We start from the raw sequence: 27654 nt of genomic DNA, 5'->3' as shown, positions 1-27654 counted from the left end.
AGATATTTGGGTTTCTTTCAAACACTTTATTTTTAACCTCCACTGTCTGGGCTTCATAAGCAGTGTATAAACTAAAAAGGAAACTAGTTGATTACTTGATTAATCATTTGAGTTATTTGCTGGTTCCAATTTCTAAAATGTGAGGATTTCCTGCTTTTTCTGTTTTCACCATAAACTGTCTATATTTGTACTATCCTTATTAAATAAAGGCAAAACTGCCAAAAAAAAAAAAAGTGGTAAAAGTCAGTATTTTAATTTCCTACACTGCAGGAGTTTGAACAGTTAGTGAATGATTTACAATATAATACAAAACAGTTGTATTCATACTTATTGTATTAATTAAAATAATTAACTATTTATAATTATTAGTTTCTGAGGTTAGAAATACCTCACAGTATAAATAAATCACACTTTGCTTATACATGTATACAACTACTTTAGAGTGTTTTTTAAACCGTCTATTAAGTTTGTGTATGCTACTTATAAATGCTAAATATGGGGGGTTAACATAAAGGGAAACATTAGGGCTAATTATGTTTCTTCAGAGAGTCGGAGAAACTCAAATGTCACACTCTCTCCATGCATATTCAAACATGTTAATCACAGTCTAGTTTACACGATAAATATGTTATAATATTTGAAACCCTTGATCCATAATTAGTGCACCAGCAGCATGAAGTTAGAAGTTTGTTAATTCTGTTAGATGTAGTAAAGGTCTGTCAAAGCAAAGCAAAGAGAACTTAGAAATGAAGCAAGGAAGCAAAGGGAGAGGTTAGCGTTTAGTCACATCTTCCATTTATTTTCAGTATCATTTTCGAAGACACTGGGAGGAGTTATTAAACAAAAAACAAACATAGGTAGCAGTTAGTGTTAATATGCACAGGTACCGTGTTTTCAGAGACAAACGTTCTCTTACAATATTCGAAGAAATTGTACAGATAACAGTCAGAGAGGAAAAAATACAACAAAGTTAAAAATTGCATGTAAGAAGCAAGCAGTTAAAGTGTTAATAGTTTTTAGTTTATATACACAACAGTCAACATGTTGACATACTGACTCATACGCTGTAGACACATTACTGTACAAGACATAATCATTCAGTGGCTCGATGTAAATGATTGTTTGGTTAGTGTTGACATCATTCATCTAGTAGTCTGCTTCCGGTGAACTTTTGTAACGTACTGCACTAAATAAGAAAAAGGCTGGATTAAGAGAGATTGTGTGTTTCAAAGTGCGTTGACTCTATCTCTGACAAGCAATAAGGGAAAGGAGAACAAGTGAGTTGATCTTTCTGTCGCTGCCACATCCTTTAAAAATCTTTCACTGCTAAAGGACTCCAAACACATGTTGGCAAATACAAGCAAGGGACAATATGGGAATTATCAAGGAGGAAGGTCAACTTTGGTGAACACCAACCAACAACAGAAGGCTGTTTTGACAGTGCTGACCTTTGAGGGGACGTAAAGCCAGAGAGTCCAAAATGAAGGAAGCTATCAGAGCTTAATAGCTATGTAGCACTGTCCCTGTAAACTCCTCTACAAAAGGGCAATGAGCTGAATAAACTGTATGATCTTATTGTTCCATTAGCAAAGAAGCCAACAAGCTTGCTAAGTTACAGGTAATGCTATTAACTGACCGTTAGCAAGCTTGTTAGCTTGGAGAGCTTTTTTCCTCCTTCAATAAAACTCTTTACTGATTGAAATAATGAGCAATCAAGAAAAATAAAATGACAGAGGACATAGCAAGAACCTCAGAGAACTATAGTGACAAACATGTTCCCCGCTGGCTAGCATGTTAGCAGTTAGCTCTCCAGCTGCAATAGCTCACCAGCTAGCCTTGCAAGCAAAATATAAAGTTTAACCCCCCCCCCCCATTCCCCACCAAAATAATTTGTGTACAGTCCCTTAAAGGTATACAAAAAATCATGGCCTGCTTTGAGAAAGAAAATATCACAAACACTTGGTGGCTGTCTGAAAAACCGTCTCTGGTCTTTGGTGTGAACTAAACCCCAACAGTCATTAGCAAAAGAAGGACAATGTTCTTTAGGCTAATTTTGCCTCATAACATGTGAGCAACAACGTGGTCAGTCACAGACGAGGCTGATCGATGCTTTGACCAACAGTCGTCTCCAGCACATTCTGGATCACTGTCATTTACTGTGAACTACAAAGGGGGTCAAATAAAAATAAACGTAGTTTTGGGCCACGGCTTAGCTGCCATGTTCATTGTCATCAAGCTTTTCGCAGAAACATTATCCAGCCAATGTAAGACAGCAGGAAAGGGGTGTTCAGTCTATTGATTTCTGTCATGAATGTCATTCCATGCACTTTTGTCATGATTTGGCAGTATATATATATATATATATATGATACGGATAGTAACATTATTCAACAATACTAAATGTCATATATTCAGATACACTGGGTACAGAAGTAAACAAAAGCAACAGGGCTTAGGAACACCTGAGCAGTAGCCACCCATGCACTATAACTGAAGAACAAATCTAATATAGGCCTAATTATATTACATAAACAAACATTTTAACATACAAATACTATACAGTAATACATGTAAGTGTGGTTTATCAAAAATGTCCACCTCCCACTGCAGTTTGTACTGCAAAATTACTCCAAGTGATTATAATATAGTGAGACTGTGGAGTATTGGCTTGCTTTCTCATAATGAGAATATAATACTGGCACTGTGTGTGAGTGCTCAGCAAAATAAAATCTAACAAAATATATCCAGCTTAAAAAAATACCATCTGCATTGTTGTCAAACATAATACAAAAAATACAGATTATCTGTACTGAAATAATCATTGCACTATTGCTCTGGGATTTTTGTTATAAATAAAAAAAAGAAAAAATTCAAACCTATTCTGAGAAAAAGAAAAAAGACGGTACAACGACATAGGCGCAAAAAGAAAATCCAAATCACTGTTGGTAAGAAAAAAGTGCATAATTTTGCTTTTAATTAAACATAAAAGCTTCACTTGATCAGTCTCTCGATCGATTCAGAGAAATGACTCCATGATCATTTACTCTCAGTCACAGTTATCACAGCCTCACACAGTTACCCCTCAATGACCGTTACAATTTAAAAGAAAGAGCGCTACCTCCACTGATCACATGTGCATGGACAACAGATCCTAAGGTAAGTAAAAAAAAAAAAAAAGCACAGCCAGATCAGATTTAGTTGAGTGAATTGGCGGCACGACCCTGTACTCGTCAGTTTGGCATCATTCCCAAACTCATCTGGGCTACAAATACTGTAAAGAGCTGTGAAGTGGGAGGGCTGGTTCCAGAAGTGTTTTACCCCCAATTCTGTAATTCCCATTTAAATTTGTCTTTACACAGAATTACAAGACTCTACAAGACAGGTTCATGTTATGACCATCAGTTTTAATTATTTCTACGTTTCTGAGAAAACATGTCATTTGGATATGGTGAACGGCTCTTAAATACTACAATACCCATGAGCTTAGGCTGCTGTTGCCATGGAGAAGAAGCCAGTTAGAGGTATTAACCAATTCAAAACACACTGTCATTGCAGTTGGGGACAAAAGACGGCACCATGGTTGCTCAATTCACCTTCAACTGGCCCAGACTTGAAACTTCCCTGCTCTGGATGGTTCTTGCTGAAATGCACATTGGGAGTTGTAGTTAAATTATTATTATATTATTAAAGTTTTTATGTACATGGACTTTGACTCTTTATCATGGAACCAGATATTTTTCTCATCCAACTGTAACAGTCATGTAACACTGTCTAAGATAAAAATAAATTCCACTGTTACTTCTAGAACCAAGGGCGCCCAAAATATCTCCTCCCACGTAGCACTACAATAACAACACGATGAAATTAAACCTAGAACTGTTGGGACCCTGTACCCTGTAAAACCTCCAGATTAAAGGGCAAAGTCGGTCCCGTATACACTGCTGATGACTTTGTTGGTGGTCTACTGATTGCTGCTGTTCCCTGTCAGTGATTTCTCAAGTCTGCAGTGATCGGACTGATCGGACCTCACTACGCCCATCTACACTGATTTGTTTTTGTTTTTTTTGGCAAAAGTCCGTCGCTCTAAATCTGACATCATTTAAAAAGGAGGTTAACACTGAGTTCATGTGTGATCCTGAGAGGGGAGCTGACTGCTGGTGGACTCTGGTTTCTGGTCTAATGTAGATAGACAGTGCTGGGGGGAGGAACACTAGAAATATTCTGGATATATCTGATGTAGAGATGAAGTTAATCTGGTGGTGAAAAGTCTCTCTCAGTCAGTCCAATGTCTCTTGGCACCCCCTGCACTGGTTTTACACTGTTTAAACCTGACTGGGCTTTATTCTAGCACTCTGCTATATTGAGACAGATAAACTCCTGAATGCATTTCTTATACTGTTGCTCAGTGGGACTGCTGATTGGGTATTGACCTGGCTGTCCAAAGGGTCCCTCCGACTCCCGCATCTCCTCGTTCATCCTGGCCAAACGCAGGCTGAAGAACAGAAGGAAAAACAAAGAGAGTGTTAAAAAGTCATCAAATCTGGAGAATTAAAAAAGAGGGAAGTATGTAAATTAACATACAGTGTGACTATATCTGCATTGGCTTGCTGTACAGCTATACTTAAAGGGTCCTGGCCATCTTCATCCCCGTCGTTCTGTGTAGCTCCTCTTTTGAGGAATAAACACACCTGCCTGGAAACACAAGGGAAACTGAGATCAATCACAGCATGAACAACATGAACAATCAGATTCTCAATTTCAAATGTGTGTGAGCCGTACGTCCAGCTGAGTGACAAAAAAACCACTCTTACTTTTGTTCGATGAAGTTTGCTCATATAAATGTTTGTAATATTCATCACACTCTCTTAACTGCATGAACTTCTCAACTGCTGGTTCAGACTGTTGAACACCACCTATTTGTGACTGAAGCTCCTAAAAACTGCCCCATCAAGCCCCGCAGATTGTGGTTTAATTCACTAGGATGTTACCAAAGAGTAAAAAAAAAAAGAAGATGTTCACACTGCAGAATTTTGAGTCCTGTTGTCAGAAATCAGCAGAAAAAAAAAGATAACAAATTTAATCAAAGGACCCGGAACAAGTCAAAAATATGAATCACGAAGTTAGATGTTAAAAAATATCTTTCATTCTTTCATGTCTAATGTAAGTGTCAAGTGGACGTGATGGCCACAGAGACCTAGTCCACAGAAGGATATGTTATCCTGTCTACAGAGGGATGCTATAAAGGATGTTTCTCCAGCGACCTGAAGACCCTGAAGCAGCTGTGAGAGAGTTTTCCTACTAAGAACTGTAATGTATGAGCCACAGTGCTGAAATATGTTATATTATAAGTTAAAGTCAAAAACCCCAGTAAATTGGCAGCCACATTGATGATGATGAGGGGATCAGAATATTAATTTTGCATCAAGTTTCTCTATTGTAGTTGATTTAGGGGAGGTTTTATTTGGCCACTTGGGGGCAGGAGAGACAAGTCGTGAACATTGATGTTTCATCATCTTTGTAAGTTGATATAGTGAACTTGTTAGCAAACAGATGTTTATTTACACATCCAGCTGTTACAGAGCGACATTAACACACATTTAGAGTTATGTTTCAGGCCACCGGTCCGATATTGACTCTCCTTTACCTCCTCTTGGTCTTTACCAACCTCTGAGGGAAAATATCCGTCTCTTTAGCTGCTAAATGCTCGGCCTTGTTCACCAGCCAGTTTCTAACCGACGTTGTTCCTGAGCAGGTAGTGTAGTTACATCATGAGAGCTCCGAGAGAGAGACATAACATTAACGCTGTGTGCCAGACGGATAAACAATGAGTTGACACTTGTTGTAAAGCTCCGTAAAAGCAGAGAGTGATGCACTGTCCTTTGATACAATGCTCTTATAAAAATATTGATTACAGCTGCTTTAAGTCAAACAACTGATTTCACACAAACTCTCTTTAATCACTCCTATGAACAAATCTATTCGTACTAGTGGTTTTTATTGAAATGTGTGAGATGGTTACAAATGCTTCATATGCAAGCTGGAGTAAACAGTTTCTCTCTGCCTCACGACTCACCCTGTGTGTCCCAGATATGTGGCGTGATGCAGCGGGCCCCTCCCTCGTGCGTCTCTTTGGTTGACGTCAGCAGCGTTCTGGAGCAGGAACTCGCAGGCGATCAGCGAACCCTAAAGTGAAGTATTTAAAATGAATATTCACTCATTCCTAGCTGCTGACATTTATAACATGAGAAGTGCTCCTCATGTCTGACAATAATGTCGAAATTTGGTCTTTTTGATCTATCGCTAAATGAGATGCACGAATATGACGCATCCTATTTAACTCGTATCTGGTGCCACTCACGCCAATCACTGCCTGTATGAGGGGCGTCTTCCCTTCATCCTCGTCGCTGACCAAACTGACGTCGGCCCCGTGAGCGAGTGCTTCGGCCATGACGGGCAGGTTGCGGGCCTTTGAGGCCTTGTACAGCAGCGCGCCGGGATGAAGGTCCCTTATGTCCTCCGGGTCTGACGTCTCTGGCTCGGCCTCCAGCTCTGCTTCGCCACTCGAGTCCTCGGAGACCTCACACTCTGAGGATGGTGGAAAGGAGACTAATTATTTATGTAACAGCAACATTAACCTACACAATCTATCGAAAATGTGTCCTTGCGGCTGTGGACAAAAAAACGTAGGTCTGTGCCTGCGTTTACAAGCAAATTCATTTCACATTTTATTCCCACAGTGTAGAAGATTCCTCTTCTGGTACTCACCCTCCTCTGTGACGCTGTCCACCACTGAGCCAAACACCAGGATGTCTGTGCTGCCGTCTGTGCTGCCTCCCAACCCGCTGTCACTGCTTAGGCCTGCCGGACCAGGAGACGCCAGAACATGGACAAATTAATTACCGCTGTCTCTTTCAGGCTGATCGGTATTGTTGAAACGCTCACACAAGCTCACGCACTCTTCTACACAAGATTCAGGCATCTTATCCACATGCTGCTGTGTGGCTTTAATCTGGGCAGTAAGGCTTTTAAAAAGGTGCGAGTAGCGACATGCAGCGGCCTGTGAAGGGTGAATGTACTGTGTTGCCAGATTAAATAGTGATAGTCGCTTACTTCGAGGCCCAGATCCTGTATCAAAGTAAGAGAAGAGAGAGTCCAGCTCATCAGGACAAAACAGGGAGTCTCGTCTGAACTTAGCAGCAGCTGTGAGACAAACAGAAGTGAAAGTGACAAGTGAGGACGCCAGAAACAAACATTTTTTGGACCATTACCTTGGCCTAGCTCCAGTTTGTGCCTCTCATGTATTAACATTAGATTCAAGTCACAGTGCTAAGCGTCTGATTTTCATAAAAAGTACAAACAGGCAATTCTTGAAAACCGAGACTGAGCCGCTAGAAGGTTGTTTAGCAACACTGAACTTTGTTCTGAAGGTACCGACACAATTCTCCAAGACTCAAAAAATATATTCCGTTCCTTGTGTAATATGTTTATCATGTCTGCGTGTTCAGTTATCACTCTGACAAGGACAATCTTTGACAATGCTTTTGCAATCTGGCGCTAAAGGGGTTTTAAAGGGGCTCTTTGTAACTTTTCTCTGTCGCTGAACGTGGCTTCTTGCCGGGAGCAGGCGGCAGTGACTGTCCCTTGACAAGAGCTTCAGACGTCGCTGTGTTTACAAGACAAGAGGTTAAAATACGCCCTCTGAGCAGCACGTAGGAAGCTACAAGGAGTCGCTATCGGAAAAGAGTTGAGACGGGCTGGGGCTAGCTGGTTAGCGTGCTAACTTCAGTAGAAGAAAATACGGGATAGATACAAGAGTTTTCCACCGCTGGAGACAGCTCTCAGAGAGTTAAGGAACCAAGTTTGATGATTGACTCACAATGTTTCTTCTAGACTGGTAATAAACATCTGTTAATGTTATGCTATGTAGCAATAGCAAAACTTACACATAGCTCCATTAAAGTACCTTAATTACCTTCAGTGTGTCACAGCCAGTGCTCAGTTATGATCAATGACCTTCTGTGTTTTTCAAAAACTGCTGACTACATATTTTTTAGTAAACTCAGCTGTACTGATAATACATGAGTCGCACAAACAGAGGCTAAAATGAACATCTTAAACTAAAACAAATGAACTACTCCAGTAGACAGGTCTGTTCTGAACAGATAGAGATCAGTTAAACTACCTGAGGAGAGGGTCGAAGGGGAGGTGCTTCCGGGCTCTTGTCGGTATCTTCGCCGTGTTTTGGATACTGTGGTTGCACTGTTGTGTCTCCGACACTTCTTTACACTCCACCGCCGGTCGGGCTTCCTCTCTCCGTTGATGAGTATCTCTGTGGAGCCCAGCTTCTTCAGGAATTTCTTTTCAACATACTTCGCCTTAATCCAAGCCTCTTTCTCCTGCCTGCAAGGGACCAAACCACATATGACAAATATTAGTGCAAAGAAAAATTATAAAAAAAGATAATTTTCATATAGTTCAGCTGTATTTTAGCTGCAATTCCTACCTTGAACTGGAGGGTAATGGTTTCTTCAGACCTTGTTCTTGGTATGAGCCTTCATAGATGTGGTTGATGACACTATTTCCAAGCTCACACATCAACTACAAGGAAAAACAAGAGACATGACATTAATGGTGTCCACACTTCGGCTGACTTCTTGCTGAGAGTTAAATGAGAACGTTTTTACCACTTTCATATGCGTTCACAGAATATAAAGCTAGGAGACAATTAGCTTAGCTTAGCATAAACTTCTCAGCTAACTCTTATCGAGAAAGTGAATGTGAGTGTATTTCTGAAAATGTCAAACTATTCCTTTAATGTATTAACAACTCAACAATAATAATAACTCCATCATTCTTAGTCCTATTCCTCAGGACACTGCTGAGACAAACTACCTTTAATAATTCTGGTTCCCATGAGTCCAGTGTGAGTGAGCGAACCTTCGAACAGTGAACCCCAAGACTCCTGCAACAAAAACATATTTCGGGTTTAAAAAAATGGTGTTTATGTTCCATGGTCAAACAATTTGAAGGCAAAAGTAGAAGATTTTGACTTTGTTATGACTATAAGGCAGCAGATGGTTTCCAGCACAAGAATACAAAAGTAGAATATATTGTTCTAATAAGAAAATAGGATTTTTTTTTACAAATGAATCATACACTATGGCCATGGATGGATTAGTGATCTGAGAGGTCATTTCTTGTTTGACAGCCACAGAGCTCAATTAAAAGACAACACAACCACAATGAGATGCAAAGTGATCCCAAGAAAAAATGACTAGAAAGAGACAAAAAATAACCACAAAGAGACATAAAACATGAAGAAACACAAAAAAGAGAATGAATATAAATGAATATAGAGAGAATCAAAATGAACGCACAAAAAAAAAAAAACACAAAATGACAAAAGAACCAAAACACCTACAAAAAGACAAAAAGAGACATAAAACGACTACAACGAGAGGTAAAAAGTTTACCATCATGCAAAATGACCACAAAACAAAAAACACAAAACGACCACAAACAGACACAATACAACGACAAAGAGACGTGAAATTATCCATAAAAAGAGACAAAATCACTGCAAGGAGACACAACAACCACAAAGAGACATAAAATGATCATAAAGAGTCATTTGTAGTAGTTTTGTGTCACTTTCATTCTGGGTGTCTTGCTTCTATATAGAAAGGGTGGGGGGCCTTTTACTTGTCTGTGCCCAGGGGCCAATTTTCTTATAATCCATCCATGACTGTGGTGTTGTATGGTGACCTGGTTTGAATGGCCGCAAGAAACTAAAATCACAAGAGTGTTATCCTGGGGGAAATGAGAGAAGCCGCTCCCAATGTCATGCAAATCGCCAAGTTCCACCAATGACGCTGTCTGGCATCCTGGCAACAATGGCACAGTAGAGAAAAAAAAAGCTGATAGTATTTCTCCCCTTCGTTTGCTCTGCATTGTGACGAGAGGTCATGTCTGTTCTCACTGCGAGAAGACGAGGCCAAAGAGGGAACATGAATATTCAACAGGTGGGAGCACACACACACACACACACACACACACACACACACACACACACACACACAGACAGGAATGGGGTTTGTGATTACATAAGCAGTGATAACTGCAATTAAAAATAACACACCACTCCTGAGGGGAATTTTTCCCACTGGGAGCTTGAAAATGAACCTCAGTGACACAAACATGTGATGTAACCCAACAAGAGCGTGGCGCACCGATCTGAGAGTGTGTTTATATCTGCAGCAGGAATCTTCATTCAACAGCATTACATCAGATTCACCAGGAGCCGACAGTGAATTGAACTATTCAAGGACTTCTTCGCTGTGTGTGTCTCAGCTCTGTCTATTCATCTTCTCACTTCCCTCCCCTCAATGAAAGCTCTCAATCAAAGCCAGGCTGATCCAACGCGCAACATACTGCCCTTTAATCCCTTCAGCAGTGTGCGCGGGAACGTGCTCGGTGGCCTCGGCAGCATAAGGTAAGGCGCAGACAGTTGGCACCACTTCCTTTCTTCAGAGCCAGGAACCACACGGCACATGGCAGCGGAGGAGGAACTTTCCAGATCCTTCTCTTAACCATTAAAAATTAAATTGCATTTTTCTCATTGTTACTTCACTTGGATGTTTGACTGTCACTGTGCTCTATGAAGACAGGTTCACCATCCAACCCACCCAGGGTCATAAACATCTCAAAGCACTTCATAATAATCCAAGAAAGTGCATCTCAGAAAATATAAATAATAATAAAATAATTATATCAACAATACACTGTTTTACACTGGAAGGGGAACTTGAAATGTTGTGCAAAAGCATCTTTAAAATGCATATATAACCTAAAAAGGTCACACAGGAAAATCTCCACACATTGCATTTATACTGGTGATGGTCGACACTATAAAGAGATAACATTAAGCTATATGTTCTGTAAATCTGAAGCATGAAGCTACAAAACGTCTTTATTCTTAGGATGAGGAGCCACTCCTCGATGTGGAGATCTGTAAGGTGCCACAACTTTTAACTAAATTTAAAACTTCCAGTGCATATACACTGAAGATTGACTTATTTTAATAGTTTATGGATTTTTAATGAGGGACAAGGAGAAAGCCAAGTATTTTTATATGTCCTGCAACATGTCTGGAGGGAATCTTTAAAAGTCCCGCTCCACTTAAAAATATGTTTCGCTTCCTGTTGCTTCACTTGGATGTTGTAGCTTCACTGTGCAGAGTGATGCATGTGCAGAGTTTGACACAGGACACACCTACAATCTGAGCTGAAGGCGTGCACCTGCAAGCATGATATGTAACATCATCACTAACTTTGGAGTCTAATCCTGGTCCAACAGGAAACTTACACTGATGTGATGTAGAAAGTTGAAGTCTCGAGTGCATAAACATCGATAATTGACTTACAGTGATGTAGGAGACGTCCACTAGTAAAAATGTTATTACATATTTGCATGGTTTTTTTTCGGGGCTCTACCTGTGGATGCCGGAGCACTCGATACACAGCAGGATGCCCAGGTTGATGGAGGCCCAGCGGGGGTCGGCCTGGCTGCAGTCACAGCACTGCTCGTTCCCCGGCAGACACTGGATCCGCTGCAGGATGGTCTCCCCCCGGGCGCTGCGGTCCCGTGGCTCACTGGCTGAATCAATACTGCTGGTGGACGGGGAGGCAGTTCTGTCCAGATGCTAAATATAAACACATTGGATTGTAAAATACCATACCATGCTCCCCCTGTGTCTGCTTTGTTGTACCAGAATAGCTGGGGTTCATCATGTTAGGATATGTTTGTGTATAGTGTCCAGTAAGTGCTCAATTTAGTCAGATTTAGTCGACTTACATAAACTTAAAACTATCTTGTTAATCAGTTCTTTAAATTTGTCAATTATTTTGTCATTTAATAAACAATAAAAATAAAGAAGTCCAGCTTCTCAAATGTGAGCATTTGCTGCATCTCTTTGTGTCATATGATAATGGTGTGAGAAATGGACATTTAAATTTAAATTAATTAATCAAGAAAATAATCAGCAGATTAATTGATAATGGAAATAACTGTTAGCTGTAGCCCTTGGTCAATTACACACACATGATTGCGCTTATTCGGTACTTGAGTAAATCTACTTAGTGCACCTCTGAAACAATACAATAAAACATCATAAACAAGCTATAAAATGTATTCGTTGGTGGTGTAAGACCAAGAATTGTGACTTACCTCTATATAGTAGGTATCTGGACTCTCTCTGTAGGCTGAAGCGATGCTCGCTTGAACTGCCTGAATCCAGGCTTGTCGTAGCTTCTCTGATTCAGCCTGAAGCATACAGCTCCTGCAAAACAAACAGTCTTGGTATTAACAAATCATAATGTCCCTCCTGACAGATCTACACACTGTAATACAGTGTGACATGCTTAACAGACAATACAAGTTTCATATGTTAGCCTTAGATCTCCTTCAACAATAGAAATTAGTCAAGAATCATATTTGTGTATCTCAACATTTAAAACTTTACTAAAAGTAGAAATAACACATTTTTAAATAATAACAACAATTTTGCAGTTAATTTAAATGTGATGTGTAAGTTAATGTGATCAGTAAATGTTTTGGGTTCTGTGCTGAAATGAGATCTACGAGGTGCAGTAGATTTAGATCTTACATGGATCCATGTTATCATGCAACACCAAGTAAAGCTGAGGCTGACGGGAATGTCATGAGTGAGTTTGCATGTATTTGGGTGTAATGGCTCTTTAATGGACAGTTATCCAATGCAGCAAATTTCACAGCATCCAATCAATATTTAAGTCGAGATATTTTGCTCAAAACGACCAAATTTTCTTGGATAAGTGAAAGCTTTGACATGATGTTGGAGCTAGAAGGGATCACCAAAGTCCCCAAAGGGAAACATTAATGTCTGCACCACATTTCATGACAATCCATCCAATAGTTGTTGCGATACTTGGACCGAAGCAAATGATGTTATTACAGCAGTGAGGGTGAGCCTTACTTGGAGGGGGATACGACCTCAAAGCAGAAGCGCCTCTCGATGTCCTCACATGGTTTAACGGAGCACAGCCGGAGGTCTTCCACCACCACCGTCAGAGAATCCTGCAAACACACAATCAACTTCTCATTTCTCCACTTAGCAACAGCACAAATGCAACACAAACTGAAAACAGCTGTTCCTCCCTGATAAGACTTGGCAGTTGGAAACCTCCGGGTAGCTGACCATTAGATATTTACACACTCTGATTTCAAGCAGAGAATTGTAAATGACCCCATTACACTTAACCTCTTAGAGCCCACGTTACCCCCGGGGGAAAACGGATAGCTGGAGGATATATGGACTTGCCTTGAGCTTCTTCTGATAGACCAGCTGACTGTTCTGTATGGAGAACCACCGTCTAGAGAGAGAAAGGGGGAGGGGGATTAATAAAACATATTTTAGATGGATATCCTTTCGATGCTTGAGGGTCAGCGTGCAAAGGTTGAACAGCTGTGGACACCAGTGAGCGAGAACAGGTAAAAGCATCACTGAGTGAAGTGGCTTTTGCTCCGAGCGGCACACTATCCTGAACATGTGAAAGAGACATGCTGACAGTGTCCTATACATTTTTATACATAGTATATTACATTACTCTATATTTCTTATACCATGGATATTATATAGTCATGGTATTCTCTTCCACTTGTATTACATATACACTATACTTCATAGAACTGTATTATAACTGCATAGAAACTATGGGTCTCTGCTTGGACAAAATCAAGACAGACAGTCACACCCGTCCTTACTCCCTAATGTTGCCATGGTGTCAGTGAGTTAGCTGTGGGCTACAAGTGGCCCAATTTGTTTTGAAAGCTACATTTGTTTACATTTTGGCACCATTACAAGTTTACCCAATTGGCTATTAGCAGTTCCTGTTTGCAGTGTGTCCACGGATGCATGCACAACTGCCACTAGAATACTGTGATACTGCAGGAAACTGCAGGGGAGTCCAATCTTCTGTGATTCCTGAGCAGATTTATGGACGTTATCAACGTTAATAACATCCAGTATTATTCACATATCATGGCTACCAGAACTGCATTACTGGATTTCTTTTTGCACAAACAGTTGCACAATTCACTTACATTGTTTAAGGCATTATAATGTATATATTACATATATAGCTTTTTTCTTAATGTCATATCTCCCTAATTTCTTACTTTTTTCTTTACTGTGTTTACATTTAAAAATGTATTTCACCGAAATAGCTCTTTGTCTATTTTCTAACTCGTACTACTGTAACATGAATTTTCCCTGGAGATCAATAAAGTCTTATCTTGTTTTTTTCTGCGTATAAATACTCTGCATCATGTGAAAATTAGTACAGTTGCTAATTCTTTGTAACCTCATCCAACGTCTATGGTAATGCTAATGCCACAAACGGTGCAGTTTTACCATCAGTTTACTATGTATACCAATGTTACAGTAAAGAGAGATTTTTGCAGTGTTAGTTACCTGTTCCAGGTCTTAAAGGCATTGCTGGCCCTCTTGAACAGGTATCCCTCCATCACCACACCATTAGGAGCATCCACGTTGAACTCCACCTTAGAGTCGTCATACGAAAAGTCCTGAAAGAGCGGAGAGAGAGAGACGCGGCACCCGAAAATTAACCCCGACTGTCACAGAAAAACTGAACACACCAGCTGACCGTTGGCGGGATGTTGTTCTAACCTTTTAATGGTCAAACAGGAAACAAACCACTTCTCCCCTCTCTGTAGTGAAGAGGTTTGCATGTGCGCTGTTCCTGGAATACCAATGCTATTCGATGTGCATTGTACTGTACATACAGTCCCTAAACCAACCAAATCATCAGACATTGTGCGATGATGCAGAAGCGGTCACGTGTGAGTCCTTGTACGCATGTGGAGTGGAGCTGTGGAGTTGCATGCCATCTTCCTGTGTGGCACACAGGGGCATTTCATAACTCAACAGATGTGAGTATGACGCACATTATTACATAAACAGAGTGATTCATATGAAATTACCCTCTAACCTCTTCATGACTTACAGCATGACACCCAACACTTTCATACAAGCCAGCAGAAAGTAGTACACAGGTATTAAGGGCTTAGGCCAGAGTAAATTAAAGGCTTCAGGAAGCAGAAAAATCATCATTCAAACATCAGTGTTTTGATGTTTCATTTGAGGGAAGACAAATATGACACAGTGTGTTCTCAGACTTCGAGTACACAACATCCTACAAGTAATGTAATATGCAGCGGGGACAGAATATTAACTTATCCAAAATTGAATTTCAACCTTGCGTGCATGCGTCTCCGAGAAGAGACCAAACACAGCCCTCCCCAGAATACATGAAAGCGTCTGCTGGAGCGACCCATATAAGAAACAACCTTCTCTGACTCTGTCTGTTTCATAAGAGGGACTGTGAACCCGCAGCAGCCCTGAACACACCATTATCTACTCACTGCGTGTCTGAATAATAGAACGACTTACTGCTCTCCATATATCACCATTTTTAACTTGTATGCATATGAAAATAGGGTCGAAATCCCGCACACAGACGGCACTGCGTTTACTGGACACATGTTTCTGTCGCAGACAACTGTCAGGCATCAGTTTTACAATGGGAAACAACACATCTTCATACTGAAGCCACAGGTTGTAACCAAATCTGAACTAAATCTCAAAGACTTGAGACAATTACTAGCTTACAAAAACCAGTCAAACAACACGTCAGAAACTGAAAGGAGAAAAAACACATTTGTGATTTCTATCTACAAAAGAAGTGGCTCAAAAAAGGAGTAGGGGCGGCAATAACCTGTCCACATTTTATAACTAAACTGGGAATAGCTTTATAACCTTGATAAAAACAAATCATACAGCCATTAATGAAGAAAAGGACAATATAATCAATTACATAATAGTTTTACATGACGCAAAATATTAAGTAAATTGTCATAAGTGTGCAGGATATCAGCCTTTTCTCCACACGTTGCATTTGTTATGGCTGGGATTTGTTTATTAAAATTCTGATTGTAATGAGAGTGCGCTGAGAAAAAGTAATGACAGGGATTAAGAGAGAGCCAGAGATAAAGGGAGCGAGTGAGAGACCTACTCTTGCTTTGCAAAGCTAGAAATCTCTAAAGTCAAGACAAAGAAATCTGAGAGGATCATTTAATGTTACAATAATTACATGTATAATAACTACAGTACAAGCAGCAACAAACAAGCCAATGTAATGCAAATCAACCCACCAAACTGTGGTCCCAGCGGCAAAAGATCTTCATTTTCAGACGTTTACTGTGTTCCAACAACATTGAAAAAGCAAAAAAAAAAAAAAAGGCAAATAAAAAGCAATAAAAAGGCTCCTAAAAACCGGATCTCTCAGAGCAGGAACATGTCTTCACTCTCTGAGGGCTGCAGCTCTCACAGCGCAGCGTGTCGCTGCAGCACGGTGCGTAATTCCAACACTGACATGTGTGCCCTGCGCTACAGCCACCTGCCTGCCGCCCTGTCAGCCTCAGGATTAGGACTAATTACCATACAGCTGCCAATATATCCGCGGCAGGGTGCTGTGTGGAAGAATACACTACACGGCACTGTAGCCGCTCTTGACCCACAGACGATCACACTGCTTTGACGCTCTGCCTCAGTTTTTACAACTCCCTGAACACACCTCCCTTTGCTGAAGAAGGTGGGAGTTTCAGTCCCATGTTGACCCAGAGGGAATCTGTCTGACAGGCAGCCAAGATCACTAAACAAGTACAACTTTAGGTCACAGTGACCATCTACACTCCACAACAGCTCTCACAACCAAAGTCCCCTGCAGTGCAACTTTCTTAAATCTGTGAGGAATCAAGCCGGCTTCAGCTTACCTTCATCTGTCTGAAGCCTTTGATTTCTGAATACAGCACATGACAAACACAGGAGGCAACACTGAACAAGATGTGCACTGGGTGGTACTCTGCAATCCCTCGAGCCCACAACAAAGATCATCTATTTTTAATGACGCAACGTCACACGGACAGAAACCGAACGTCGGTGAATTATTGAACGAGCGGGGAAACAGAGAAATGTTACAAGCACTACAAGTAAGTTGTGGTGGAGCAGCAGCGCAGACAAACAGGAAACAGACCGGGACACCGCATGATGCAGACAACATGTCCTGATGCTTCATCCACCTGCTGCTGCTGCTGCTGCTGCTCTACGTAGGGCGATGATGCAGAGCTACAACGTCAAATGGTGAGCCCAGTTGGTAGCACTGATTACTCAATCTGCTGTGATGTGTTTGTTTATTGTCTCTAAGGTCGTCCCGTGTCTCATTATTACTACAGTCTGTGCCGTACATCTGCTGGGCCGCCTTAAGCTCATCCTCAACACACCTGCTCGACTTCACTGCAAAGTTACCCAACGCTACAACATCTCTCAAATCTTTTTTTTAATTTAATTTCTTTTTTAAAAATACTATCCAGCCATGAAACACACTCCACAATCTTCTGTTGTGCGAAATGTGAAGGAAATCGCCACAACAACAAAACAAAGAGCCCAAACTGTGGGTGATCAGACGGGGCTCAAGTTAATGCTTTTAATTAAAAAATGAGATTAAAATGAGAGTCATCTGGAGCAAATGTTAACACAGATCAGTGGCTGATCGAATGCCTGACAGCACTATTGTGAGAAGCCCTCCCCCTGGAGACAGTTCTCTCCATGTTCAGCTGGGGGGGGGGGGAGAAAAAAAGCTTTCTCTGAATCCTTAGGAACTTCACTGACCCCTCTAATGAGCTCTGCTAGAACACAAAAGGGATGTTGAGAGGTTCAAAAAGCCAGAACCCGAGACAAGAAAAAAAAAAAACATGTGACATTTCAGTCTTTGGCGTCTGATGAACTCATCTAATAAAAGGCCCTGGGCTGAAACGTCATGTGTTAATGAATAAATGGAGCTATACTTGTCTACATAGAAACGCCTCTTTCCCTCCTTTAAACAGAGAGGGCTAACTTGCGGGGTAGCTTTTATTTTGAAAATCTTTTTTTTAACAAAGCGGCTACAAAAAATAAAGTAATGTGTAAATACTCATTTGACAAATATTCTTTTTCTGACTATGGAGCTGCAGTCACTTCACAAAAAGAGGCAGAAAGCTGCTGCTGGAGTTCCCACTAAGACCAGTTTCAGATCTTTACACTGGTTTTTCTATTTTTCAAAGAAATGATTTTAAAATACTGTTGTTAGTTTGTAAAGCACTGAATGGTTTCAGGCCGGAATACATTTCTGATCTGCTGCTCTATTATGAACCGTCCCGACCCCTCAGATCGTCCGGGGACCGTTTCTTTTTTCCCCAGAGTCAAAACTAAACACAGAGAAGATGCATTCAGTTTTTAATGCGCCACATATCTGGAACAAACTCCCAGAAAACTCTCAGTTCTTTTAAATCAGTGCTTCAGATTTTTCTGTTTGTCACTGCTTTTAATTTGTCCCATTTTGGATGATTTATTCCTGTCTCCCACTGCACTGTAACCGCACTGTTATTCTCAAGATTATTATACATCTGTTTTATTCTATTGTAGCATGTTTTTTATCTTCTATTCGACTCTTTTGAATCCTATTTAAATGTCTTTTTATAGTGTTTCTTAATATCTTGTAAGATAAAGGCTTATAGTTGTTATATAAAGTTGCTATACAAATTAAATTTGCCTAATTGCTTAATTGTTTATGCTTTTGATTATATTATATAACAGTAGCCTGCATGTATTTAGGTTTCTAGAGTTTGTATAATCCATTTACATACAATCTTTATTTATAGCTTAATGGAGAATCGGCAGATTAATTGCTCATGTAAAAAATCTTTAGTTTTAGCCCTAAATTTTATTAAAACATTTTTTTATTTGTTTTTATTTGTTCTTACATTTAGAAGCGATTACAACGATTAGATATGGATTGAAACAACATTGAATCCGAAATTACTTTAGTCAAAAATAATAGAGAGTAGAAAAGAGAATAGAGAATTAGTGGTTTTGGACTTTAGGTCAAACAAAACACGACATTGGAAGAGTCACCTTGTGCTGTATGTTGTTGTGATGGACATTTGTCACAGTTTTCTTTAATGTTTTACACACTAAGCAATTAATTGATGAATGTAGAAAATAATTGGCAGATTAATCGATATTGACAATGATCATTAGCTGCAGCCCTACTTACATATGTCTACACATTTCTTTTTTGCAGGTGCCATCTATGTCTCCCGGATATTTACATCTGTGATGTTGTGGTTTCATGCTTTGTTGCCTGATGTACAAGCTTGTTGACGATCATAAAAAGCAAAATATGTAATCATTATTTCATTACAACATCTATCTGGAGCATGAGGCAGTAAAAATAAATCCAGCCACACAGTGGCTTGGAGCATGTAGCGCTGAAGCAGTGATGTAAACACAGGGATATAGAATAGCAGGCAGTAGCCGACAGGACTTCTCCATTAAATCTGTGGTTAAAAATGAATGGCGCTGGCATTTAGATGCTTTTGCTGTTCTGTCAGCCAGCAATAGTGACAGTCCACAGGTGGAGCACTTTAACTCCCTTTCTGCTCCCCTGGTTTTTTGTTTTGCTTGTACTGAGTGTACGGGCTGCTCCTTTGTCCTGGGCAAGTTTACACAAGGCTTATTGCACATGCTTGATGTGACAAGGAAGAAAAGAGACAGAGGAAGGAGAAAAGAATAACAACATATAGGCCGGCCATACTGTTCTAAAAGCAGCAGAGTCAAAGAAGGGGAATATAAGACAAGATGCAGTGATATTCTGCAGTTTTTGGCGTGAATACATCTAATATCTGATTTAATATTTTCAGATTCAGAGAGTTTCCACATCACTTATGATGCATTTAGAGTAAAATAACATGAAAAAGCAAAAACAGAAGCTGACTGACCTATTTCTGTGTCAATCTTGGCCAACAATTACACTCTTATCCATTTTAGGACACTGCACTTATGTGGTGATGTAACAGACAGTTTCTATACAGGCCGCTCTAACTAAGTTCAGTGTTTCTAATTGTTCTGTATAAATGATTCAGGACGCGCGTCAGCTCGCCCTCAAGGCTTCTGGAGTGCGACTACAGCTGAGGAAAACTTCAAAGGGGTTTGTTAATGTTCTGCACTGTGGGCTACGCTGCTCCCTCCCACTGCACTAAACCATAGATGTGTTTCAAGTAAAAAAAACGAAAATTCAGATGGGAAAAATAAAAATAGAGGAGTACTCACCTGCATGAGGGTCTGAGAGGAGATGGTGGCGTTGGGAACATGCGGACAAGAAGAAAGGAGAATACAGCATTAGAACCACCAAAAGCAGACTGGGTTAAATGGGGATAATACAGTAATCTTTTAGGTTGAATGCACCTCTCCTTATCCTCTTTACCGGTCCCCCCAGTAATGAAGCTGCCCATCACACTTCAGCAACAAAACACCTTTACCAACCCACTATAACACCACAATATTTTCATGCATATTTCAATGTGGCTTCTTCACCTTTGTGACCTTGTATATTTACTACTACTACACATCCCTCGGTGATGGATGGTGTATGAAGCTTAGTGTCTAAAAGCTCTGGCAAAAACAGATCAATAACTGGCCCCACATGTGACCCGGCCCTTCCCCGTGGCTCTATCCACAGCACAGACCGCGGCGCCCGGAGGAAGAGCGCCGACCGGAGCTGTCTGACAGATGGTCACTGATCCTGGGGTACGGAGGAGCCAGACACTGGCCCACTGAAAATAAAGGGGTTTTTTGTTTTAATTATTAAAGAAGGAGATGGCAGACAAGGAGTGCACCCAACATTTATGGATTTTATTATTTGGAACATCAAAGTGTGATCGTTTAAATGTGCAAAAATAGGAGTAAAAAATTCTAGTGTAATATGGTGTGGTTCGATAAAGTAATAAGGGCCTTATATTTACCAATTAAATTAAGTGTGATTAAGAGTCGTTAGCTATGATAGTGAGACTGAACCTCTACAGCAATGGTTTGAGCTAAAGGCTAACATCAGCTCGCTGATATACTCACAATGACAATGCTAGCATGTTAATTTTAAGCCAACACTACTACTGTTAGCGAGGTAATCTTACAAATATCTTGACAACTGTTAAATAGATTGCGGTGAAATTTTGTGCAGAGATTCATGGTCCCCACAGGAAGAACACTACTGACTTTGGTAATCTCCTGACTTTTCCTCTAGCGCCACCGAGAGGTTGACGTTTGTGGGTCAGAGTGAAATACTTTGACAACTATTCATTGGATTTCCATGAAATTTACAAAAGATATTCAAGGTCCCCAGAGGATACATTCTAATGATTTCTAATGGTGATCCTTTGAATTTTTATTTAGTGCCAACATGAGGTCAAAATTTTGTTTGTCAAATACTTTTATTCATAGCCAAATAACGACAAAGCTAAAGACATTCCCTTCAGCCTCAGCACTGGCATCGAGGTGCGTCTTCTTCACCATCTGAAATTTCTCAAACCAGAGAATTTGACAGGATCCTTAAATGTGGTTTTTAACATCTGATTAATTGCGTGTTTTATTTTAATAGATATAATGTCACATTTTCAAGAGAGGTTAGATTACTGCAAGTCTGTTTTTGTCATGATTGTAGTTTTCATTCATCTTGACGGGAACCCAATTCCACAGCAATCCAACAAATATTTGAGATGTGTCTCTAAAAACCACACGTGAACTGACTCATCAGAGTCAGTAGGATTCCTCCTCCAGGGAACATGAATGTCTGCACAAAATTTCATATCAATCCATCCAGTAGTTGTTGAGATATTTCAGTCCAAAGAGGTGGAGACATGAGCATGGTGACAAATCCTCAACAAACCATAAGATCAGCACTTTAATGGACTAAGAACACAGTGAGCTCCCGCTTACAGTTTTCAATGTGCTGACAGTTGCCATCTACAGCAGACAACAGTGGGATTAATATCTCCTTAAAAACACTTAATTCCACCTGGTTTAATGCTTAAATCAATGCCTGGACTTTGTCAGAGAGATTAATCACACACTTCCCAGCTGCCCAGGTCTAATCCCTCCCCAGTCACAACAGATGCACTGGGCCAAGTGGCAGACTGGATCTCGGAGGTGTGATGTGAGCACGTTCACACCCTGTTAGCTTCTTGCTACAGCTCACTGTCAACCTGCCAACCTCACACACAAAAGGAAGCTTCTTCAGGGACAAACGCATGTGTATGATTTCGTGCAAGGAAATATCAAAGATAAACGTCAGAGAGTTTAGTTCTTGAATCCAGGCTTTACAAGTTGTGTGAAGTGCTGAAGATAAACAGTCCACTCTAAGGCTGCACACTGAAAAAAAAAAGAAAAGTAGAAGAGGGTCCTCACATGTAAAAGTTGTACTGATGATGGTCCTATGGATGAAACATTCATTTTTTTGTTACTTTTTGCACATGTACTAAATTCTTTTTGCAGCGCAAGAGCCCCTTGTATTTCTTTGTGGTCAGTGAGCGGCTGTTTTCTGGTATGAGAAAGAAATACTGAAGCCATGTCAGGTTTCTGCAGGGTTGTCCAATTAAAAGTTAAGGCTTTCTAAGAAAACCAAATAATACCTGTTTCATAATCAACCCAAATATGAAGGTTTGATGGAAAACCTGCAGAATCATTTAATTAATTAAATGTTTTACGACTTCTCATCATCTGCAGACACCCTGCATATCTTTGGTAAAATAGGAACTCACCCTCTGCTGAATGGTGGCATGTTTATGCTCCATTTCCCTCTTCTCCATGGCTGAATCAATCACCAGCTGATCCAGCTGATGAAAAAAAAAACACAAAAAAATCATAAAGTAAAAAACAAAACAAAAACAGGTTCAGCTTCGCATCAGAGACATTCAGCCAAAGGTGCACCAAGTCAAACTCTTCATTTAGCAGTGAAATAATCCTAACACATACAGCATGACAGTGGGTGAAGGTGATGTCAGAGCTGCAGTGATGCTGACTGTAACACTTTCCACTTGCAAACACAGGCTTAGCCTCCAATGACAGTGTTAGGTCAGTGTGTGGTAATGAGGCATTGATTCAGTTCTCCTGCAGCAGTCAACCTGCTGTGGCAAACAAGTTGGTCCACAGTAACATGTGCTCCAAACAGCTCTAATGGAGCCGTCTTTAGTAAGTCACAAATGAAGTGCATGCAGAGAGGAGGCTTTTTTTTTTAATGAATAAAGTAGACCCAAAATCCAATCATGAAGCTGTTGTATCGCAATGTTTCAATCATCAAGTGGAAATTTAATGGACAAATTATGCAATTGGCATTTGTCGATAGTTCAAATGAGGATCAAACAAATTCTAATTCAGACAATGAGGCTGGGTGGATAATGCAACCCAGCTGGGGGGGGGGGGGCACGAGGCACGAGGCAAGATAAAGATGCTCCTCTCACCTCAGCAGCCAGTTTCTTCATGTACGGGTCGATCTCATCCAGCAGGTTGTAGCCCTGCTGGAACAGCGAGTACTGGGCGTGCATGAATGACAGCATCTGGGTGGGACAGGAGCAGTGGTTTTTCAAACATTATGAAGTTTTATGACACAGTCGGATGACTCTGTATTTATATTATAAAAGATGCAGATGTTAGTTAAGGGAGCAATACAAGTGTCTGAGTCGACTTACTGCATCTAGGATCTCAAATTTCTTCTTCGCCTGGAGGACATTGATCTGCAGGGGAAAAAAAGTGTTTCTAAATGAGCATTAGACGGTCTGGACCTAGTGGCTATTGAGAAAACTCCCTCTAGTGGACAATATTCTGCTTTGTCTAATTGTGACATTGTTAACCCTTATTTCATTGTGTGGGGAAGAAGCGGAAAGTGGAAAAAAAAATAAAAAACCCTGCCTGCCTGACGTGGATGGGTGACCTCTCTCTATGTGACTGCAACACTAAATGCAGACTTGTTTCTTTCATACTTAATGCGACAACAATGACCCCTGCTGTTGAAGCCTTTCGCATTGTATTTCCTATCTGATGCAAACCTAAATGACATTTTGTGCTACATTTAAGAGGTCGCTTATACAAACAGCGCATCTCCCAGCAGCTTTGACCTTTCCCGCCTTGAGACACTTTCAGTTAAGACTCAAAAGGGTCAGATGTCTGAGAGCAGTGAGAGACGGGTGCCAGCAGACAAAAATCAAGAAGGGAAAGAGGGCACGGCCATGGCGGCGATCACACTGAATCAGTGTCTTTGTTCCCGGCGGCAGTCTCGGGTAGGAGGCTTACAACTGGTAGGGCAAAATAAACCCATGCTGCATATGAACAGAGCGGAGAATGTGTCACATAGATCAGAAGGACGGATACAGACGTCGCTGCAGGCTGAAGGGCCACGTCGTGGTCATTCCTCGATTGTACAGACGAGATTAGTCCGGCTAGCAGGAATGTAAACGAATACAAATACAGTATCAGATTGTTCCCTCTTACTTGACTGCAACTATTTGCCACAAAAGGTCACACCACTTCTTCTCGAGAGTTATAACTGATGATGAGTGCAACACGTATCATAAACTCTCTGCTGCAATCAGTGTAATGGAGATACTGTTTCTGAATGACCTCAGACCTACTTTGACATTTCATGTTAGTTTTGTTTTTGCAATTCCAACTTGAACAATTTTTTCTAAAGGTTTTATTATTTGACTGATTTGGGGAAATTGGATAAAATATGTAGCCTGTGAGCAGCTAAGCTAATACATGTACTGTATGTATAAAGAGCGTAAAGAGCAGTTAAAAACATAAATATAAAATAAAGCCATCTCCACAGTTTCTAATAACCATTGCACTACAGGAAGGAGGAGGAAACATCAGTCCATAGATCCGAGTCATTTCTCTGACCTGTAGTACGTAATCCAGGGCGAGGTGTCGGAAGCACTTGCGGGTGATGCTGAGCGTGCTGGTGGCTTCCTCGACCTCGTGAGGCTTGTTCCTCGGCGCCTGGGCGTTCTTCACCTGCGCTATTTCCATATCCTCTCGCACCCTGTCAAAGTGCTTCTTGGTCTCCTTGAACTTCCGAACATCCCTGACGGACACAGAGGAGCAAAAAATTTAAGTACAGCCACTAAATCAAAAGCTACATTCAGGAGACAGGGGAATTACAGAGTCTGAATATTTACAGGAGTCAAACCGCAAAGTCAATGTTTCTGTTAGAAATAATCTGCTTTAGCTACATATTTCATGATATGTCTGTGACAAAATATCTGGGCTGCAAAAGGTTGCACTGTTTAATATTTAAAAACACCAAAAAGGTTTTCAGGGGTTAAAAGGTCTACCTCTGCTCTTTAAAGGTTGTGGACTTTGCCTTTTTCTACCTTTGCTGAATTTTTCATACATGTAAAAGTTCTGCAGGGACGCCTGACTCAAGCATCGTGAATTGTAGGTTTACTCACTCTTTCACAAAGTTGTGCAACTGCTGCTTCACAGACCTCTGAGCTTGATCAAACAGTATCTGAAACAGACGGAAAGAAGAAATTAGTATTTTTGACTTTGTACACCTGGAGTTGAAGGCCATGGGCAAAAACCTTTATATGTTGCTGGTTACCAACTCAAGGCTATTTATCAATATATCAATCATTTAGAGCTAGAACAACAACAGAAAATTAATCATTAACCTTTTTTTAACTGTGATGGGCATTTTTCACCATTTTCTGATCTTTTACGGACAAAACTATTAACAGATCGATCAAGACAAACATAAGTAATCGCTGCAGCCTTACTCAGATAAAATGATGATCTTTACAACTGCTGTTTACACAGAATTATGATTGTAAAACTATTAAACTAATGATCAATTATACACCAATTTGTGTCATTATAGATTCAACACAATACTGAGTTAACTTAACGCAGTTCCCACCAGAGGAAAACCACTAGCCCCCCAATCAAATGTAAGACAATGGTGTTTCTATATTCATATCAGTTTTTATTATTTAGACTAAAAATGGTTGCATAGTAATAATCCACTCAAAAAACTTGGTTACCAGTTGGTAATAATTCAATATCTGTACTGATTATCATTTTGTATTACTAAAACTAAATTTATGACAGTTGTTAAAACTTGAGCTTGTTGTTTAACATTAACTCAGAATAACCATATTTCAGTTTGAGTGAATCACCCAGCAGTAATATAAAGTATAACACTAAGAGCCATTGGTACTGGGTTAAGTTTGATGAAAATTAGCTTTAAGTCAACTCTGGTACAAGATGCTTCAAACTTAAGTATTGTATAGGTTTAAAATTACTGATACATTAATATGTACATCACTTTAATGTTGTAACTGGTAAAGGGGGAGCTGGTTTATAATTCTATGTGGCTTGTAAGTCTTATCTTACCTTATATTGGCCTATAACAATACATCATAATTTATATATTATTAATTTTTTTTTGTTGTTTTTAAAAAAAAGTATAAAGGAGGAGAAACAGAAATTGTACCGTTCTATAGTAAATGTGCTCACTACCACTGCAAAAAATATAATGAATAATAACTGAATGAATGATGTCTGCACAACCTTTTGAAAAGGCAACAAGGTGCTGTCAAACCACCTGCCTGTATTTTAACCAACAGAGGGCGACAAAGCACAACTTTTTTTTTTTTTTTTTTTTTTGGCATGGTGCATTCAAATGATGCAAATCAGCCCCTTAATGCCTGTTGGGATGAATGGAAGAAGAATGTCACTCAGACTCGAACACAATAACACTCTGCCTTTAGTTATGTGTTTTACATTCAAGATCCCTCCTCTCTTTCACCCGTCTGTGATTGCTCCTGCCATCCCGCTGCTGCTGCTGCTGCTGCTGCTAAATAGGTCACTCGGGCAGACAGGGAGAGAGGAAGTGAGTGGGAGGGAGGAGTTTTTGGTTCAATGTGACACTGCAGAGTCGGCATCCAATGCAGGGCGCAAACCCTCTCAGACAAATTGTTGTTGCCCATGTCCTGTCACCACAGCTGAGCAGCTACATTGGTTGAAGGGTTTGCGTCCTCATCCGGCCTGAATAATTGGATAAACAACTGTGTGTGTGTGGATTAGAAGATTTGAGTTAGCAAGGCCCAATAAAACGAGGCTTATGGGTGTTTTAACTCGGGGATTAGAGGAGCTGATGATGAGTGAGACACTTCACTATTGTTGCCGCTGTAGGCTTTGAACGGAGTCAGCCACTAACCAGCATTAAAAAAAAATAAATATAGATGACTTTAATTTGACCAGATTTAAAAATAAAAATGTGGTTCAGATGGAAGTGGTCGGTTTTTCAAGTATTCCTGCCCCCACCTCTAAAACGGAAGTGTTTGTTTTGATCATGGGTTCAGGCCTCATTTTATTGCTCTATAAACTCGCTGGGTCTTAATATGTGTGAAAGTGGAACAACAAAGAAGCTCTTCCATCCTGTTTGTTGCTTTGTGGTTTCTGTTCTTACATCACAAAACATCTACTTTACTGTATGTGATTAATGAACAAAGGAATTCCTCCGATACTGCACCAGACCAGACTTTTCCAGCTCTCCAACAGGTGAACCGATGTTCCTAGTCGAGTAAATAAACTGCTTTTAATGGCTTCTTGCAAAGTGTCAAGTTCAAGGGACGCCCCCGATTGATTGCAAATCACCAGTGTCCGACTGT

General features: G+C 40.3%; 1 protein-coding gene across 4 annotated transcripts in view; it reads right to left on the bottom strand.

Moving 5' to 3' along the window:
* acap3a (ArfGAP with coiled-coil, ankyrin repeat and PH domains 3a) overlaps positions 1-27654 on the bottom strand; it is a 72530-nt gene that overhangs the window by 1985 nt on the left and 42891 nt on the right. For 2 of the 4 annotated variants that reach the window (XM_023425635.2, XM_023425636.2), the window contains exons 5-24: positions 25432-25490; positions 24881-25064; positions 23674-23718; positions 23446-23541; positions 22747-22821; positions 20264-20275; positions 14510-14622; positions 13358-13409; positions 13013-13113; positions 12226-12337; positions 11493-11701; positions 8893-8962; positions 8504-8598; positions 8183-8400; positions 7111-7200; positions 6766-6867; positions 6359-6585; positions 6074-6183; positions 4582-4692; positions 4431-4492 (exon numbers count right to left, since the gene is read on the bottom strand). In XM_023425635.2, the coding sequence (XP_023281403.1) occupies positions 4431-4492; positions 4582-4692; positions 6074-6183; positions 6359-6585; positions 6766-6867; positions 7111-7200; positions 8183-8400; positions 8504-8598; positions 8893-8962; positions 11493-11701; positions 12226-12337; positions 13013-13113; positions 13358-13409; positions 14510-14622; positions 20264-20275; positions 22747-22821; positions 23446-23541; positions 23674-23718; positions 24881-25064; positions 25432-25490 (2143 nt within the window). The remainder of the gene's footprint in view (positions 1-4430; positions 4493-4581; positions 4693-6073; positions 6184-6358; positions 6586-6765; positions 6868-7110; positions 7201-8182; positions 8401-8503; positions 8599-8892; positions 8963-11492; positions 11702-12225; positions 12338-13012; positions 13114-13357; positions 13410-14509; positions 14623-20263; positions 20276-22746; positions 22822-23445; positions 23542-23673; positions 23719-24880; positions 25065-25431; positions 25491-27654) is intronic. The other 2 variants (XM_023425637.2, XM_023425638.2) reach the window with 1 other exon arrangement.

The sequence above is a fragment of the Seriola lalandi genome, unplaced genomic scaffold, assembly GCF_002814215.2.
Source record: "Seriola lalandi dorsalis isolate HSWRI2012SDOR001 ecotype SW California unplaced genomic scaffold, Sedor1 jcf7180002054794, whole genome shotgun sequence".
Taxonomy (NCBI): domain Eukaryota; kingdom Metazoa; phylum Chordata; class Actinopteri; order Carangiformes; family Carangidae; genus Seriola; species Seriola lalandi.
The sequence above is the reverse complement of the archived record's forward strand: the minus strand, read 5'-3'. Positions and strand labels throughout refer to the sequence as shown.